Source organism: Callithrix jacchus, chromosome 8 (assembly GCF_049354715.1).
Source record: "Callithrix jacchus isolate 240 chromosome 8, calJac240_pri, whole genome shotgun sequence".
In the NCBI taxonomy this organism is placed as follows: Eukaryota; Metazoa; Chordata; class Mammalia; order Primates; family Cebidae; genus Callithrix; species Callithrix jacchus.
Genome location: NC_133509.1, coordinates 2682986 through 2701924, shown reverse-complemented (window position 1 = coordinate 2701924; position 18939 = coordinate 2682986). Strand labels below are relative to the sequence as shown.

At 35.7% G+C, this 18939-nt stretch overlaps 1 protein-coding gene across 41 annotated transcripts in view; it reads left to right on the top strand.

Moving 5' to 3' along the window:
* Positions 1-18939, top strand: part of ZNF280D (zinc finger protein 280D) — a 105291-nt gene that overhangs the window by 6784 nt on the left and 79568 nt on the right. For 20 of the 41 annotated variants that reach the window (XR_013520626.1, XR_013520625.1, XR_013520627.1 and 17 more), the window contains exon 2: positions 17528-17571. Coding sequence is in view for 17 of the 41 variants with exons in the window: in XM_078333199.1 (XP_078189325.1) it covers positions 17725-17752 (28 nt within the window). In the remaining 24 variants the exon portion in view is untranslated. Of the gene's footprint in view, positions 1-1521; positions 1565-17527; positions 17572-17683; positions 17753-18939 lie in introns of all 41 variants that reach the window. The other 21 variants (XR_013520628.1, XM_078333206.1, XM_078333205.1 and 18 more) reach the window with 5 other exon arrangements.

The following is an 18939-nucleotide window of genomic DNA, read 5'->3' as shown; positions in this document are numbered from 1 at the left end:
CATGAGGTACTGAACCAAATGGTAGATGAATTGTTTTCCCTCCGTGACATAGATACAAAAATGTCTTCAGTTTACCATATGTCTTTGAAAGGTGATGCAATATTTTTGCAAAGCTATAATAAAACTGGAAAATAAATGAGAAAAATTAAGGCTAATGCATTAGCTATGATTTATTGCACTGTTGTATCATTCTTTTAGGCAGTTAAATTCTACCATTTTCTTATTTTTCTTAGCATAGTTGGGATTAATTGATGAACAATGGTGAAATAATACCTATGATGATGGGTTAGCAAAGTATTTCAAGATGTAGGAAAAATAAAGTCACATTCTATAATGTATTTTAGAATGGTAAAAGGATTCCGTTATAGACCCACGTAATAATTATAAAATATAATGAGTTTTAATATATTTAAAAGTGGTGATAAAGTTTTCCTTTTTTGTTTAAAGATTTCTAGGAAACAGTGTGAATAATAAGATGTCAGTCTTTCTAAACAGAACTGCTCAAGGAAGAAAGTAAAAAACGAAAATAGTTTCCTTTGGACTCTGATAGGATACTGAAGTTTAATGGCTACTTTGGGCAGTTAGAGTTCCACCTCTCTCCAGTACACACCTACCTGCCTCTTCTGCTTCCATGATAGGTTTTTTAGCCTATCATACTTCAATACATTTCTAATGAATACAGGCAATATCTAGAAAGTTGTTCCTTGAGGTGCTCTGTTCTAAAGTTTTTTGCTGTTACCAGTTTTTTTTTGTTTTTTTTTTAAACCTTTCTTCCAAGCTTTACCTTCAGAGACCTTTCATAGTAAAAAATTATTAACTGGAACCCTGGCACATCAGGTGTTGCATTTAGGATTTTTGGTTAAATGGATTATACCAAAAGCGTATTTTATTTCAGTTATTTTCATTGCAAACATTCCTGTTTTTCTGGTTTTGTATAACAGGATGCACACAAAGTAATATTTGAGATGATGTATACTTTGCTTCTTTGTGTTTGTAAACAAATGCCTTACACAAAATTAATGTTCAGTAAATACTTTCTTCTTAGTGTTTTTTTTTTTTTAATCACCTGAATATTCCCCAACAGTTCAAAATTACTGCTTTACTTTTTGGATTGGTATATAACTTAAAAATTTTGACCAGCCAGTATGGTAATTTAGCTTTCTTTAAAAAAAAAAAAAAAAGGCTTTGACTTGTGTTTATCTAGTACAGTAGTTCTCTAAATGTGGTCTTGGGCTTGAGACACTTTCAAGGATTCTTCCATTACTACATACTTTTCTTGTGAAGCTGGATTTTCTTCAACAGAAGAGTGTAGTGCAACAGGTTGAATGCAGAAGGTCATAAGAGAATCCAGCTGTCTTTATTAAGACATATTAATGAGATATATAAAAATGTAAAACAATGCCACTCTTCTCTAAATGTTTTGTTTTGAAAACACTTTTTTTTGTAAAAATATATTAATATGTAATGTTTTCATTATTATCGTTTTTAAGTAAATGAATACATATTTTAAAACATTCTCAGGTTCGGGTTTGTGGACTCCCAGGCAAAGATTCCATCCTTAAAGGTTAGTCAACCACACATCTTGTTTTGGTTGGGTTTGGGATTTTTTTTTAACATTATAACTGAATGCCTTTCAGTTGATCTGCATTTTAACTAGGGCTCGTAACCAAAGCAAAGATGATTAATCTATGAACTAACTTGCCCCTTGCTTCTAGGCTTCACCCCTGTGCATTCTTTACTTTGTAGGTTACCCTTGGCAAGTCTAAGAAGCTAAGCCTAGAGGGGCTTGGGAGAGGTCTGGGTGTTGAAGGTGTAATCCTAATCTCTATTGTATCTCTTGCTTTGCTTTCTTACTGGCCCTGCTTTTCCTATTCAAGGTTTAGGATTATCTGACTCTCAACTATATAGGATTGCTGACTGCTGCTAGAAAGGCCCTCATAACCAAAATACAATGTGGAAATAGCTTTCTTACATTCCATGAGAAAAAAAAATAGATCTGACAACTTTATTGAATAGAAAAAGGTAAATAAGAAAATTGGCATTACTTTGGCGACACTACATTGTAGTGTCTATTCATTTGAGAAGTTATACGCAAGAGATGTCTTTCTGTTCTTTCATTTATTTTTAGAGATTGTTTTAGAGATTATAAAGTATGTTCACAGTTACCATATTCCATCATCAAACCAAATACTTCTTTGGAAAAGGTGGTATTAATCATTATTCATCCTTTACAGATGAGGAAATCAAGTTCATTTTATTAATTGGAATACTTACTGGGTGCCAGATACTGTGTATTTATTTTATAAGATATGATGCCTTGGTTTTTCCTCACTTCACCCTCAGCCTTTTAATCTCAGAATTACATGTTCTTTTCTATTTGGACTAGACAGTGCAGGCTAGCCTTACAGGCTGGTCGTGACAACAACCGATAGAAGTGCTGGCTGCTAGAGCATTTAACCTATTCTGCACCTCACTGCATCCTGGAAGCTATTAGCAGTAGGATAACCTAACCCAGCTCTGCATAGGTTGATGGAAAGTTATTAAAGAATTTGGAATTGGTAAATGACAGAATGAAAGCATTATTTTAGGAAATTGTTAATTTGGGGGCACTTTATTGAATGGATGAAAGCAAAGAGATCTGGATACTGAGAGACCAAGTACAGACAGTCCCCAACTTAAGATGGTTCAATGTAAGGTTTTTTGACTTTATGATGCTGTGACAAGAATATACATTTAGTAGAAACTGTATTTCACGTTTTGAATTTTGATCTATTTTCGGGCTAGTGATATGTAGTATACCGTATCATAATGCTAGGTAGCAACAGCAAGCTGCAGCTACCAGTCAGCCACATGACCATGAGGAAAACAACTGATACCATAAAGTGTTCTGTGTTGTCAGATGATTTTGCCCAACTGCAGGCTAATGTAAGAGTTCTGAGCATGTTTAAGGTAAGTTAGACTAAGCTGCCATGTTCAGTAGGTTAGGTGTAGTGAATGCATTTTCAACTTACGATGGATTTATCAGGACACGACCCATCATAAGCCGGGTAGCAACTATATAAAGTGAATTGTATAAAGTAAATCTGATTTACTTTAGGTATGAGGTTCTATGGGCCTGGCCAAGTATTGAGTGGATGAAGAGGCAAGGATGGTTGTGGGCAATAGTTTGAAAGAAGTCTATAGGATTGGATTAGATATAATTAAAAGAGGGAGACATTGAAAAATACCTCCAGGGATTCAAGATCAGAAGGATGGCAGTTTCATTAGTAGAAAAACGGAAATACAAAGACAAAAGTAACTTTTATGATTTAAAGTAAGGTTCGTATAATTTCACCATTTAAAAATGTACAATTCAGTGGCATTTAGTACATTCATGGTGTCGCACAAGTGTCAACACCGTCTAATTCTGTAATATTTTCAGCTCCTCTAAAGAAAACCTGTTACTCATTAAACAGTCTCTTCTCAATGCCCCCTGCCCACAACTGGCAACCACTAATCTGCTCTCCATCTCTATAAATTCCTGCATTCTAGGTATTTGATATAAATGAAATCAGTGTGTGACTGACTTCTTTCACTTAGCATAATGTTTTCAAAGTTTCATATTTTAGCATGTATCAGTATTTCATTTCTAAAAATTGCTAAATAATGCAACATTGTATTGATAGACCACACTTGATTCATTTATTAGTTGTAAATATTTGGGTTGTTTTTGCATTTTTTGGCTATTATGAATAATGCGGTAGAAATAATTTTTCAAGGAAAGATATGTTCAGTTTTGGAAATGCTGGCATACCTTGTTTTATGGTACTTACTGTGGTTTGCTGATACTGCATTTTTTACAGGTTGAAGGTTTGTGGCAACTTGGTGTCAAGCAAGTCTATCAGAGCCATTTTTCCAGCAGTGTGAGCACTTCATGTGTCTTCACATTTTTGTAACTTTTGCAGTATTTCAGACTTTAAATTATTATATTTGTTGTGATGATTTCTGATCAGTGATCTTTAATCTTACTATTGTAATTGTTTTGTGGCACCACAAAATGCACTCATATAAGATGATAAACTTATATAATAATGTGTGTGTTTTTACTGCTCCGCTAGCCAGCCCCTAGTTTCCCTCTCCATGGGCTTCCTTACTCCCTGACACATGACAGTATTGAAATTAGGCCAATTAATCACTTTATAATGGCCTGCTGTAAGTGTTCAAGTATCATGAGATTTGCACATCTCTCACTTTAAATAAAAAAAAAAAAACTAGAAATGCTCACTCCTGTAATCCCAGCACTTTGGGCGGTTGAGGCCGATCACGAGGTCAAGAGATCGAGACTGTCCTGGCCAACATGGTGAAACCCCATCTCTACTAAAAAATACAAAAATTAGCTGGGAGTGGTGGCGTGCTCCTATAGTTCCAGCTACTCGGGAGGCTGAGGCAAGAAAACTGCTTGAAGCTGGGGTGTGAAGGTCGCAGTGAGTCAAGATTGTGCCACTGCACTCCAGCCTGGCGTCTGGCACCAGAGCAATACTCTGTCTCAAAAACAAAACAAAACAAAAAACCAACCTAGAAATGATGAAGCTTAGTGAGGGAGGCATGTTAAAAGCAGAGATAGGCCAAATACTCAGCTTCTTTTCCCAAACAGTCAAGGAAACAGTCTTGAAGAAAGTTAAAAATGCTACTTCAGAGAGCATATGAATAATAGGAAAGCGGAACAGCATTATTGCCAAGATGGAGGAAGTGGTAATGATTTGGATAGAAGAGCAAACCCATAACAACATTCCCTTAAGCCAAAGATTCCAGGTCAAGACCCTGCTGTCTTCAGTTCTGTGAAGGCTGTGAGAGTGAAGATGCTGCAGAAGAAAAGCTTGAAGATAGCAGAGGTTGGTTCATGAAGTTTAAGGAAGGACACTCTCCATGACATGAAAGTATAAGATGAAGCAGCAGGTGCTGATGTAGAAGCTGCAGCAGGTTATTGCGGTTACTAAACAACAGATTTTCAGCATAGATGAAATAGCCTTCTGTTTATTGGAAGAAGATGCCAACTAGGACTTTCCTAGCTAGAAAGGAGAAGCCATTGCCTGGCTTCCAAATTTTGAAGATCAGGGTTACTCTCTGGTTAAGGGCTAATTAAGCTGGTGATTTTTAAGTTGAAACAAATGCTCATTTACCATTGTGGAAATCCTAAGGCTCTTAAGAATTATGCTACATCTGCCATGTGTGTTGGCTCACATCTGTAATCAACGCTTTGGGAGGTGGAGGTAGACAGATCATTTGATGCCAGGAGTTCAAGACCAGCCTGGCTAACATGGTGACGCCCTGTCTCTACTAAAATTATAAAAATTAGCCAGGCTTGGTGGTACATGCCTGTAATCCCAGCTATTCGGGAGGCTGAGGCATAGGAATCGCTTGAACCTTGGAGGCAGAGGTTGCAGTGAGCTGAGATCATGCCACTGCACTCCAGGTTGGGCGACAGAGTCTCAAAAAAAAAAAGATTTATGCTAAATCTACTCTGCCTATGCTTTATGAATGGAACCACAAATCCTGGACAACAGCACATCTGGATTACTGAACCTGATGTAAAACTGCTTTACAGTGTGGATTACAGAATATTTTAAGCCTATTATTGAAAGCTCAGAAAAAAAATTTTCCTTTCAAACTATTACTGATCATTGACAGTGCATCTAGTCACTCAGGAGCTCTGATAGAAGTATACAGGAAGATTAATGTTGTTTTCATGTTTGCTAACAGCATCCACTCTGCTGCCCATGGGTGAAGGAGTCAGTCCAACGTTCAAGTCTTATTATTTAAGATATACATTTTGTAAGGGTATAACTGCTGTAGATTGTGTTTCCTCTGATGGAACTGGGTAAAGTAAATAAAAAACCTGGAAAGGAGTCACCATTCTAGATCACATTAAGATCATTTGTGATTCATGGAGGAGGTCAGAATATCAACATTAACAGTTTGGAAGAAGTTGATTCCAGCTCTCATGGATGACTTTGAGAGTCTCAGGGCTTCAGCGGAGGAAGTAACTACAGATGTGGTAGAAGTAGCAAGAGAGCTAGATTTAGAAGTAGAGCCTCAAGATGTGACTGAGTGCTGCATTCTCATTATAAAACTCGAATGAATGAGGAGTTGCTTCTTATGGATGAGTAAAGTAGCTTTTGAGATGGAAACTACTCCTGGTGAAGATGCTGTGAACATTGTTGAAATGACAACAAAGGATTTAGAGTATTACTTCAATTTAGTTGATAAAGCAGCAGCAGGGTATGAGAGGATTGACTACAATTTGGGAAGAAGTTCTACTGTGGGTTAAATGCTATCAACATTGCGTGCTACTGAGAAGCCTTTTGTAAAAGGAAAAGTCAGTGGATGTGGCAAGCTTATGAAGCTTAAGAAATTGTGACAACCAGCCCAACCTTCAGCAGCTGCCACCCTGATTAGTCAGCAGCCATCAGCACGGAGGCAGGACACTCCTACAGCAAAAAGATTTTGAGTCACTGAAGGCTCAGATGATCTTTACCATTTTTTAGCAATAAAGTATTTTTTTTAAGGTATATATGTTGTTTTTTAGAGACAATGCTATTGTATATTTAGACTACATATAGTTGTAAACCTAACTTTTATATTCACTGAGAAACCAAGAAATGTGTGTGACTTGCTTCATTGCAATATTCACTTTATTGTGGTGGTCTGGAACAGAGTCCTCAATATCTTCAAGGTATGCATGTACTGAGTTTGAGGTGCATTTAAGTATCTAGGTAGCAGTTTTCAGTAGTAAAAGAGGAAGGACTCGGACTTACATGAGAAGTCAAGTGGTCTTTCTCCATCTGTTTTCTTATAAATAAATAAATAAATAACTGAGGTTGGGCATTTTCTAAAGAAGAGGTTTATTTGGCTCATGGTTCTGCAGGCTGTACAAGTAACGTGGTACCAGCATCTGCTTGGCTTCTGCTAGGTCCTCAGGCTGCATCCACTCGTGGCAAAAGACAGGAGAGTCTGTGTGGGTAGCAGTTACAAGGTGAGAGAGAGGAAATGAGAGAAAGAGAGGAAGGAGGTACCAGGCTTTTTTTTTGTTTTAAACAATCAGCTCTTGTGGGAGCTAGTGTTCAAACTCACTCATTACCATGAGGACATCACCTAGCTGTTTCGTGAGGGCTTTGTCTCTTCCACCCAAACACCTCTCATTATGTCTTACCTCCAACTTTGGGGATCAAATTTCAACATAACGTTTGGGAGACAAACATTCAAACCGTAGCAGAGGTGAATGTTTTGTGATCTTATAGGCTGCTATTGAGAACTGATAGATGAGACTAGGAAATTTAGTTTATGTAGGACTGAGGTGTGAACTTTGTGGAAAACCTGTTTTTACATTATTTAAGGAGGAAGTGATCCAGAAAATCTGTAAAGAGTTAAAAAGGAGTAGGTGAGTACACAGAACTATTGGTGTATAGGAAATTCCTGAGCAAGATATTTCAAGAAATGGGGTTAAAATTAGCTGCAAGATAAACAAGGAAAACGCAGAACACAAATGAGGAAAAGGTAATTTGATTTAGCCATTGGGAGGATTTTTGGGATCTTCAGGTGGCTACTTGATTTTAGCAAAGTACCGTGGAGTAGATAATGCTGTAGTTGCCCTGCCCTGCTTTGCTAGGCTCAGTTTTGACTGACAAAGTGGGTAGCAGTAATGTAACTAGAGCAAATGGTTTGCAACCCAGACAGATCAGGTTTGCAGGAGGTTTTAGTTGTATGAAGAAGAAGTGATGAAGAGGAAGATTCCCTATATCCTATATGAAAAAGAAAGATTTCTTTCATATTAAAGCTTTTAATAGCTTTTCTAATTTAGATTCATTTGTAGATTTAAGTAGTCTGTTGAAGCGTAGCCTTTTTATGTATTAATATTAAAAGAATTTTTCATTTACAAAAATGTTAAAATTCTCATGATACTATAATATTTGAGATGTTTGATCTGAATCAGTGTCTGTGAAGCAGTTGATTTCATTGGAAGTTTTGATTTAAACCTTCAGACACCTTTATTAAAATGAAATTTATATTTAAGATTGTTGCCTATTAATTTTTTTTAAAGAATTTACTTGTTTTGAATAAACTCAAGATTTTTATCCTCAGTGTTGAGCTTCAGCCCAACTGCTTCATTCATTATATTGTACTTGAAAGGTCCTAGAAAATATTTGGATATAGCAAGTTGATTACCAAATATTTTTATTGCTAATTCAAAGATGAAGTTTCATAATTCAATATTTCTAATTAGAATATTTTTAAACTTAAATAATTAAAAATTTTCCTTATCTTTCAATCTAGGCAGAAACTTATGTAGCTCCACTAGATGGAAATATTTACAGTGTTAGGGTTGGGAGGGTTCTTGAAGGGATTTTGAAAGTGAACATTTTCAATCACATAATGCTTAAATTTGTCATGTTTTTCTTTGGTGATCTTTCTTACCTAGACTTCATCTTATTTTTTGAGTTTCAACTGCTGATTATTTTGTTCTTATGTTGAGATGAAATCTGCCTCCCTGTAATTTGGTATTCCAAATATTCCAATATTCCCGGTAGAGGCAAATAGTATTGTGTCTGAAATATTCAGCCTTAGAAGTGCCTGGGTTTGAATCCTTGCTCCACTAATAAGTTTTGTTACTTTGGGCAAGGTACGAACCCTGTATAACTAAATTTTCACAGGTGTAAACAGCAGTTAATGATAGTGTCTACCTCATAGGATTTTTTGAGCATTAGATGAAATAATATATGCATTTAATTAATGTTAGCTAATGTTAATAATGATATACTAATTATTTTATAATTAGATATTTACATTATACCCTGATTCATTCTCTGTACATGATGCCACAGAAGAGAAAAAAAGGATATTTACATTATAATGTATAGTTAATAATAACATAGTAGAAAGTAAGGAAGTAATATTAAAGCTCAATACTAGCAATGAATTCTCTAGTTTGCTCAAAACAACTATTACTATTGTTGTTGTTATTACTTGAGCCACACAAAGATTAAGTCATCTTCTTTCCTTCTTTCTCATGACAAATTTTAAAATTTCTGTAAACAGCTTTTACTTCTACCACCCTATATAGTCTCATGTTTCTTATGTTAAATAACTTTAGTCCTTTCAACTTGACTTAGACGACGCTCTAGTTCTGAATTCCTTGTAGGACATTAGTTATTTTTACCTCCCAGAATCTATTTACCCTAACTTGATTTTCCTTTGGAAAACCATCCTTTTCTCCAATCTTTATCTTGTGTTTTTGATTAAGATTCTTCCTCTGGTACCAGGGAAAACATGTGATGTAAGCCCAAACCCTGCCAAAACTTACCATTCCCTTAGTGATTGGATTAGGGAGGGGCATGTGATTTTAGCCAAGCAGACCAACTCCAATCATAGGTGGGCCTCTTGTCGTTGTCGTGAACTTCAGTATTGAAGATTGTTAGACTGGAGCTGTTACAGTCCTTCTCAATGGAGACCCTTTATGAGGATAGAATCAATACAGAGCAGTAAAGCCCAGGAATGGAGAGAGAAAAACCAGATTCATATGGTATTGTTTGAATTTTGCTTGTAGTTATTTCTACAAATGAGCCAATAAATACTCTTTTGCATAAGCCAGTTTTAGTTGAGTTTTTGTTACTTACAGTTGAAAGAATCGTGACCAATATGTAGTATTTCAAGTGGGGGTGTTGATTAGTATGGAATAGAGTAAAATGGCTTTCCCTCTGATTTAAGACTCAAATTCTTTTATTTTGATACTGTGTCACAAATCTGCTATCAGTTGCTACTTAAAATCCCTCAGTGGCTTTTCATTTGTCTTAGGATAAGGCCAAAATTTCTTAACACAGTCCATAGGTGCTTCATTGTTTAATTCTTTCTCTGTTGTCTTATCTGTTCCCATGTAACTCCTTGCTTTTTTTTTTTTCCAGTCTCAATGGTTTCTTTGCAGTTTTTCGTATTTACTGGCCTCTCTCCTGCCATATGTCTTTTGTGCATTCAGTTCCTTCTTCATGGAATCTTCCCTTCCTTCTCCTGTTTGCCTAGTTAACTCTGACGCTTTCTTCAGATAGCAACTGAATCATCACCTTTCTTTAGCAAAGCAAGTTTTGATTATGCTGACTATAATTTCAGATTCATAACCTTCATAGCACTTACCATTGTCATTTTACATCTCTTTGTATGAGGGTCTCTGTCTCTAGACTTTAAATTTAATGAGTACAGTAACTGTATGTTAATTTTTCTTCATTATTGTATTCCTACCTGACACATACATGTTCAATCAGTACAGCTGTCTCTTAATATCCATAAGGAATTGGTTCCAGGGCCCCAGTGGATACTAGAATCTGAGGATGCTCAAGTCCATTATATAAAATGATGTAGTACTTAGATACAAGCTACATACATGCTCTCATATACTTTAAATCATCTCTAGATTACTTACGATACCTAATACAAAGTAAATGCTATGTAAATAGTTGTTACATATTTTCAAATTTGCATTTTTTATTGTTCTGTTTCTTGGTTTTGTTTCTGAATATTTCAATGCATGGTTGGTTGAATCTGCAGATGTGGAACCACAGATAGGGAGGGTCAATTGTATACTTTGGAATAAATGACCTTCTGACATATAGATCTTCTGGTACATCTTCAGCAGTGCATCTTCAATTTATATTTTTGTTAATGATTTTTGGGCAAATACAAAACTCTTATTACCATTATTCTCTTGCTGATATCTTTTAAAGCCTCATTCCATTTATTTATTTAATTAATATATTCCCTCATTTGTTTTTAGATCCAGGGACAGACTGTGTAAAGCCTTATTCTGTTAGTTTACATGTATTATATACTCTACTTATGTATAAATTTAATCTGCACACATTATAGCCTTTATTCAAATCATTGCTATAAATTTTGCCCTTAGTTATTGAAGGCATTGGAATACCCTTCTTATCCCTTAACCATAACTCTATCTGTATCTTTTATTGCTATTATCTGTTGTATCACACACACCAAATTCTAGTGAGTGGGATTGGGAGTAGGCAGGAGAGGGAATAGGATTCTTACTTTGTAATCTATGTACTTCTGTATGTTTGAACCATTTTCCGTAAACATTTTTTTTTAAGTGCTAATGAAAACATTTTTATTTGAAGGATTAATGCATATGTTTCTTCCATGGTAGAGTTTTTCTTAATCCCTGGCTAGTGTGATTGCTTTTTTTTCAAACTCCTAACCTAGAAACTCTTAACTTTTTGGTTCATAGACTATTATGAGGATTTGATACCCTGTCTTATCTTTCCAGAAACTGAGTATTCACAAATTTTTGCTAATTTTTTTTATTTCTATGGTACCCCCAACACCTTATCAAGAACCTCTGCTGCACCATTTTTAGTTTTTTTTTTTATTGTAGCAACATATCCTCTTTTAGAAGATATTTATGTATTTATTATAATCCCCCTAATAGGTAACTTTTTGAGATAGGGTTCTTTTCATATCCTATGAAAAAGTGTTGAGATTTGCACCTTGCATCTAGAAAACAATTAGGCATATTATTTTTCAAATTCTTAATCCTGAATATTAAGTATTTTTATTGTCCTTACAAAGTCTTGATTGAACTCACTAACTTGCAGAATTCTTTTGGCTTTAAGGAATCCATCTGGTTTTACCTTAATTTCAGAGAATTTAAGTGCTAATTCTTTGGTAAGTTACCTGCAGAGAACGAAATTTTTATGTCTAGGTTAGGAGATGAGGAGGGAAAGCTGGCTTCATTACTCTATGCTTATTCTTGGAAAGAGTTAAGCAGCCTCTTCCAAGACCTGGATTTTCCCTATTCTAGTCCTGGTCGTCTTTGAAGGCTACTTCTTTGAAGACTGAATTTCAACCTTTTCCTTTTTCTTTGCCTGTTCACTGTTAAGATTCTCAAATATATAATCTTTTAAAAAATGACATTCGATATTTTTGGTTTATTTAAAAAATAAAAACTATGATGTATCCATATAGTTTCTTTTTAAAGATCTTTTCTTCTTTAGAGTGCTTATTACCAGTAGGCAATATTCTTAAAAATTAGAATCTTTCAGAAATTGGGTGAGATTCATCTTCCAAAGTCTCTTAAGATTCTATAATCATCCAGTATTTTATCTGCAGTGTTTTAGCTGCTGATGATCAGATGTTTTTAATAATGAAGTTTGTGTGGTTGGAATGTGCCCTTTTCAAGAATAAGACTGGTTTTTAACAATAACTGGATTGATTCTGGAAAAGATACTTGGTTTTCTAACCCGAAAACATTTGTAAGAAACACTTGAGGCACAAAAGGAAGTATTGATTTGAAATTTCATCTGCTTTAAGACTGTAAATAAATTTTACAGTACTTTCTTTATGAAATTTTATGGCTAAATACCTAAATTTTATTAAATAAAACAATCATGGGTCGTTCCTTTAATTATATTATTGTTTATTTACATTTTCTGTCAGACAGATTTGTCTTATATTGCCAAAGTGGATATCATTATTCACTGCTTTTCTAATCCTGTTACAGTAACTTCCATTTTTCCGTAATGGAATCAACAGGCGATAGATAGTAAGGGGATATACAACAGGAGTTTTAAAAATTGCTCTTCTTCCTCAAAAGATTTCATTTGATTTTAAGGTGATGAACATTAAATTAAAATTGATTTTTTGAATACTTTCTTGAGATACTTGGAAGTGCTTGAGGAATCACAAAATCAGGGTTTGGAATATTAGATTATTACTCATAGTTAAGAATTCACTTTGAATCCTTTAAGCTCCTTTCATTTGAGATTCGAATCCTAAAATGATAGTCCTCAATTTCAGTATACCATTAATGACAGAAAGGCTAAAGAATTGCTTATTAATTGAAATAGAATATAAATGAAAACTGATTTAAGTAGAATGACTTAAATGCCTGATTTGTTGGGAAATTTCTGAGAGTAAAAAAGTGAAAGATCAAACTTTACTGTACCAATGAGCCTGTGTCATCTCAATGATTCCACTAAAAAAAACTCATTAAGTATGTAAGTAAATTGTTAATGCTTTTTATAGATAGAACGTATCTTAAGCTAACTATATGAGTTAGTTAAGCTTCATTTGTATGTGCAATACTTATTTTGACTATAAATTTTCACTATTTGAAATGATTTTCTTTTTTGTATCTTGTTATTTTAAGTTGATCATATCTTGTTTTGGTGTTGCCAACTTGGTTGGGAATGCAATCCCCAATTACAACATTTTTATGATGGGGAGAAAAAAAGATTAACTATTTCATTGAATATATATCTTGAATTTATGGGATCAGGGAAGAAGTAGAAGTTAACCATTCGGCCTAGTGCAGTGGCTCACACCTGTAATGCCAGCACCTTGGGTGGCCAAGGTGAGCAGATCACTTGAGGTAAGGAGTTCGAGACCAGCCTGGCCAACATGGTGAAACCCCCATCTCTCCTAAAAATACAAAATTAGCTGGGTGTGCTTGTGCATGCTCATAATTCCAGCTACTCGGGAGGCTGAGGCGTGAAAATAGCTTCAATCTGGGAGTTGGAGATTGCAGTGAGCCAAGATCGTGCCGCTGCGCTCCAGCCTGGACAACAGAGCAAGACTCTGTCTCAAAGATTAAAAAAAAGTTAACCATTCACCATGTTCCTCGTAATCACGTTTGTGTTTTGATTACCAGCTATTTATTTTTTCAAAGGGCTTTTTTTTAGAAATTGAAATACTAAGATGTATGTAGAATGAGTGTTTTTTCTTTTGTTTTCTTTTTCGGAGTCAGTCTTACTCTGTCACCGAGGCTGGAGTGCAGGGGCACAATCTCAGCTCACTGCAGCCTCGACCTCTTGCAGCTGAGACTTTCGGCAGGTGCCACCACTCCTGGTTAATTTTTTTGTAATTTTTTGTGGAGACGGGGTTTTGCCATATTGCCCAGGCTGGTCTTAAACTCCTCAGCTCAAGCCATCCTCCCACCTTGTCCTCCCAGAGTGCTGGGATTATAGGCATGAGCCACCGTCCCCAGCCTGAATTTTTTTTTTTTTTAAGTAGAAATGGTGTAAAGATACCTTATCTAAATACTAATTTTTCTATGTTGGTACTTTGGATACTTATTTTTTTCTATTATATTAGTAACATATAATTTAACAGTGTGTTACATTTATTTGAGGGTTAATAGTTTTTTTTTGGTGTATATTTTAATTCATTTACAAATGCTTTTTTAAAAAGATGAAAATGTGATAGGATAGATTTGACAGCCACAGTCTGAAAGGTGTGTTTATAAAGCTAAAATTCCATCATGAGAAATTTTACAGTAATGAAGATCTTACATGGTCATGTACCACATAATGATATTTAGGTCAACAATACACTGCATTCTATAATGGTGGTCCTGTAAGATTATAATGGACTGAAAATTCCTATTACCTAGTGATTTGTGTTATAATTGCCTGCAATATTCAGTACAGTAACATGCTATACAGGTTTACAGTGTATGATCAATAGGCCATACCATATAGTCTGGATGTGTAGTAGGCAGTACCATCTAGGTTTGTGTAAGTACCATAGACTCGATGATGTTTTCACAACTACCAAATCATCTAATGATACACTTGTCAGAACTTATCCCTGTTGTTAAGTAATGTGTGACCATATAACAAAATGATTTCTAAATGCTTAGCTGATAGCACATAAATTCCAGTGTAATAGAATTGAGATTACTTCTTTTTTTTTTCTAAGTGGAGTCTCCCTCTGTTGCCTAGGCTGGAGTGCAGTGGTGCGATCTCAGCTCACTGCAGCCTCCACCTCCGGGGTTCAAGTGATTATTCTGCTTCAGCCTCCTGAGCAGCTTGGATCACAGGCATGCTTTCACCACGCCTGGCTAATTTTTGTATTTTTGGTAGAGACTGGATTTCACCATGTTGGCCAGGCTGTTCGAGAACTCCTGACCTCAAGTGATCCACCTGCCTCAGCCTCTGAAAGTGCTGGAATTATAGGTGTGAGCCACCGTGCCTGGCCTCGCATTTTTTAAAATGGGATTTATTCCAGAGTTAAAAGTAGTTAAAAATTGTTGAGTGGTTTGTATGTGCCAGACACTGAGATGTGTTTTACATATATTATCTCATCTAATCTTCACTATAATCCTATGGCAGTAAGTCTTTTTATTTTACATCGAAAATGGTGAATGTGTATATAAAAAGGAGTAAAGCAAGGTACTAGCTTAACCAACTTGTCCAACATCATATGGGTAATAAATGATTTAGTCAGAATTTGAACTTCTTCACCATGTTTCAGTCTTCATGGTTACTAAATGTTTAAAATATACAATAGAGTTTTAGAGCTGAGTTAAGCCAGAATCTTTCAGTTGAACTATGAGTCTGAGATCTAGAGTTGAAAATGACTTGGCAGGAAGTTGTGGCCCTGCTGGTACTCTAACTTGGTTCTCCTGGTTTCTAGTGTGATATTCTTTAAATGTGCCGATACTACAGTTGTAGTTTGTGAAATTGCTTAATTTTTCTTTTATCAGTGAAGAGGACTATATCTAGTATATAGCACACCTATGTATATCGTATGTGCTCTGTACTAGATCACATGCAGCATTAATATTATTTAACACAGCAACATTACATCAAGGGATATCTGACAATGGATGAAAGTGAGAATTTCAGATAGTTAAAACACTTAGACACACATTTCCATTGGTTTCTAATTTTTTTAAAGAAAAAATGTTTTACTATAGTTTAATTTTAGATAAAAACTGTAACCAAAAATTTAAAAAATAGGAATTATAATTATTTATGTGGGCAGTGTCCATAAATGAATGGATTTTATTTTAAGTCAGTTGCTTAGAATTCATTTTTCCTCCATACAAATAGCATATTAAATATGAGCATGCATGTAATCTGTAGCTGAGTTAGTAGTTGAAGTTGAGAGTCCACTTTTTTTTTCTGGCTGTTTTATTTTATTTTTTGAGAGACAGAGTATCACTGTTTTACCCAGGATGGAGTGCAGCGTGCAATCTCACCTCACTGCAATCTGTACCTCCTAGGTTTAAGTAGTTCTCCTGCCTTAGCTTTCCAAGTAGCTGGGTCTATAGACATGTGCCACCATGCCCAGCTCATTTTTGTATTTTTTAGTAGAGACAGGTTTTTTTTTTTTTTTTGAGATGGAGTTTTGCTCTTGTTGCCCAGGCTGGAGTGCAATAGGGTGATCTCAGCTCACTGCAACCTCAGCTCACTGCAACCTCCACCTCCCGGGTTTAAGTGATTCTCCTGCCTCAGCCTCCCAAGTAGCTGGGATTATAGGTATGTGCCACCATGCCTGGCCAATTCTGTAGGAGGTGGGGTTTCTCCATGTTGATTGGCCTGGTTTTGAACTCATGACCTCAGATGATCCGCCTGCCTCAGCTTCCCAAAGTGCTGAAATTATAGGCGTGAGCCACCGCGCCCAGCTGAGGCAGGGTTTGACTCTGTGTTGGCCAGGCTGGTTTCAAACTCCTGACCTCAGGTAATCTGCCTGCCTCGTCCTTCCAAAGTGCTGAGATTGCATGCATGAGCCCCTGTGCCTGGCTTTCTGGCTATCTTAAAGAGTCAGCTCTGAGCTAGGCCTTTGACGTCCCCATTACATATCTTTGCTGGATATACCACTTCTCTGGCTGCTGATTTAATCTTTCATAGAATTCTGTGCTTTACCAACAAAATTCTGAATCCAGTAGATACTTATATGATCACTTAAAAACATTATATATATGTCCATAGGAAATGTAATTGTGAATCTTAAAAATATTCTGTGTTCTTGGTATTGGCAAGTTCTTAATGTGAAGCAAGAATTATCATGTATTTTATCTGAAATAAGTCTTATACTGTTGCTAGCTTAGGGACAAACTACAGCTATGCAAAAATTGAGTTAAAGAGATTTTTAATAGTCCGACTTTAGAACTAGGGGATAGTTAAACACAGGATTCAATAGTGTCTCTTGGGATAGTAACTCAGAATACGTGAGTTTAATAGCAATAACTTCTGAAATTAAGTAATAATTTTTTTCCTTTGTATTCAGCTTACATAATTTGTAAGCAGAAAAGTAGGAAAGCTTGCTTTTGTCAGACTAAGGATAAAGTGGAATGTGAAGGTTGAATTAGTCGTGTATTCCACTGTTTTAGATTTCCATTGTTTAATTTTTGATGCTTTTGACTTTATAACTCAGTTTTATAAAAGCTCGTTTAGTATGTAAAATTTATGCTATTGCATGTGTGTGGAAATTCAAGAAACAAATTCCCACTTTGAATAAAGCAATTCAAATGGTTTTTTTTTTAAAGTGTTTATTGGCCAGGCTGTGGCTCACCCTTTAATCTCAGCCCTTTGGGAGGCCAAGGTGGGCGCAGGAATGAACCAATTATGTAAAATGAACTGTATGTATATATCAGATATATCAAACAAAAATTGACCTCTGTATAGGAGAAAAGATTAAATTAAGTATGTATACATTTAATTTAATGAAGTTCACCCTCATAGTTGGTGTTTTTATTTTTTAGGAAGGAAAACAGAAGTAACTTGCTGCATTGTCTGGAGTTACATGGTGAGTTGAGAGATTAAAGTTAGTTCCAGTAATTTGTGAATCCCAAGTTTCATGTTTCAATATTTGGTGTTACTTATAGTGACTCATAAAATTGACTGATGTCATATGTCAGTACTTAGGTGACAATTTACAGAAAGTCATCTCTGCAGCTTGATGGGCGACAACTCTTTTCAACCAAAAAGTAAGTGTTGCTGCCACAACTAATACTAGTATGTGTGGCTTTCGTATAACTTTGCTTCAGGAGAAAGGATAAAAGTCGGGAGACATTTTTTTAAAAACAAAAATACTTAAAATTATTAAAGTAACAAATGTTCACAGAAAAACAAGTAATGTAAATAAAAAAGTGAGTAAAATAGAAGTGTTTTTCCCATTACCAGAGGGAACTACTTTTACCAGTTTGGTCCATGTAATCATATATGTTTCTTCTGTTCATAGACAAAAAACAAATTATTTCTAAAAAATTATAAAGCTATTCTGTGTTAAAAATTCTTTTTCTCAAAAATATATCCTGGATATATTAGCAGTGGCAGGTTTTTTTCCCACAAAAAAGATTAAGGAAGACCTTTGCATACTATATTAGTTGGCTTAGGGCTGCCATAACAAAAGTATCACAAACTGCATGGCTTACACAGTAGAAATTTTTTCATAGTTCTTGAGGCTAGAAGTCCAGGATTGAAGTGTTGATAGGACTGGTTTCTTCTGAGGGTTCGAGGCCTCTCTTCTTGACTTGTAGATGGCCATCTTCTTTTTTTTTTTTGAGACAGAGTCTCACTGTCACCCAGGCTAGAATGCAGTGGTGTGATCTCAGCTCATTGCAGCCTCCTCCTCCTGGGCTCAAGTGATTCTCCCGCCTCAGCTTCCTGAGTAGCTGGGACTATAGTTGTTCAACACCACGCCGAACTAATTTTTAAAAATAGTTTTAGTAGGGACTGGGTTTCACCGTGTTGGCCACGCTGGTCTTGAACTGCTGACCTCAGGTGATCCACCTGCCTTGGCCTTTCCAACTGTTGTGATTACAGGCGTGAGCCACCATGCCCAGCCTCCATTTTCTCCTTATATCTTCACATGGTCTCCTTTCTTGCATGTGTCTGTGTCCTGTTCTCCTCTTTTATTAAGGACACCAGACACATTGGATTAGGGCCCACCCTACTAACCTTATTTTAATTTAATTACTTCTGAGGACCCAATCTCCAAATATAGTCACATTCTGAGGTAGTGAGGGTGAGGACTTCAACATAAGAATTTTGAGAAAACGCAGTTCAGCCTGTATAAATGATACTTTCCTCATCAGTATATGAGTCTCCCTAATTGTTTGAAATACACATTTTCGTAATGACTTTACCTAGTCCATAGATTATTATATGCTGT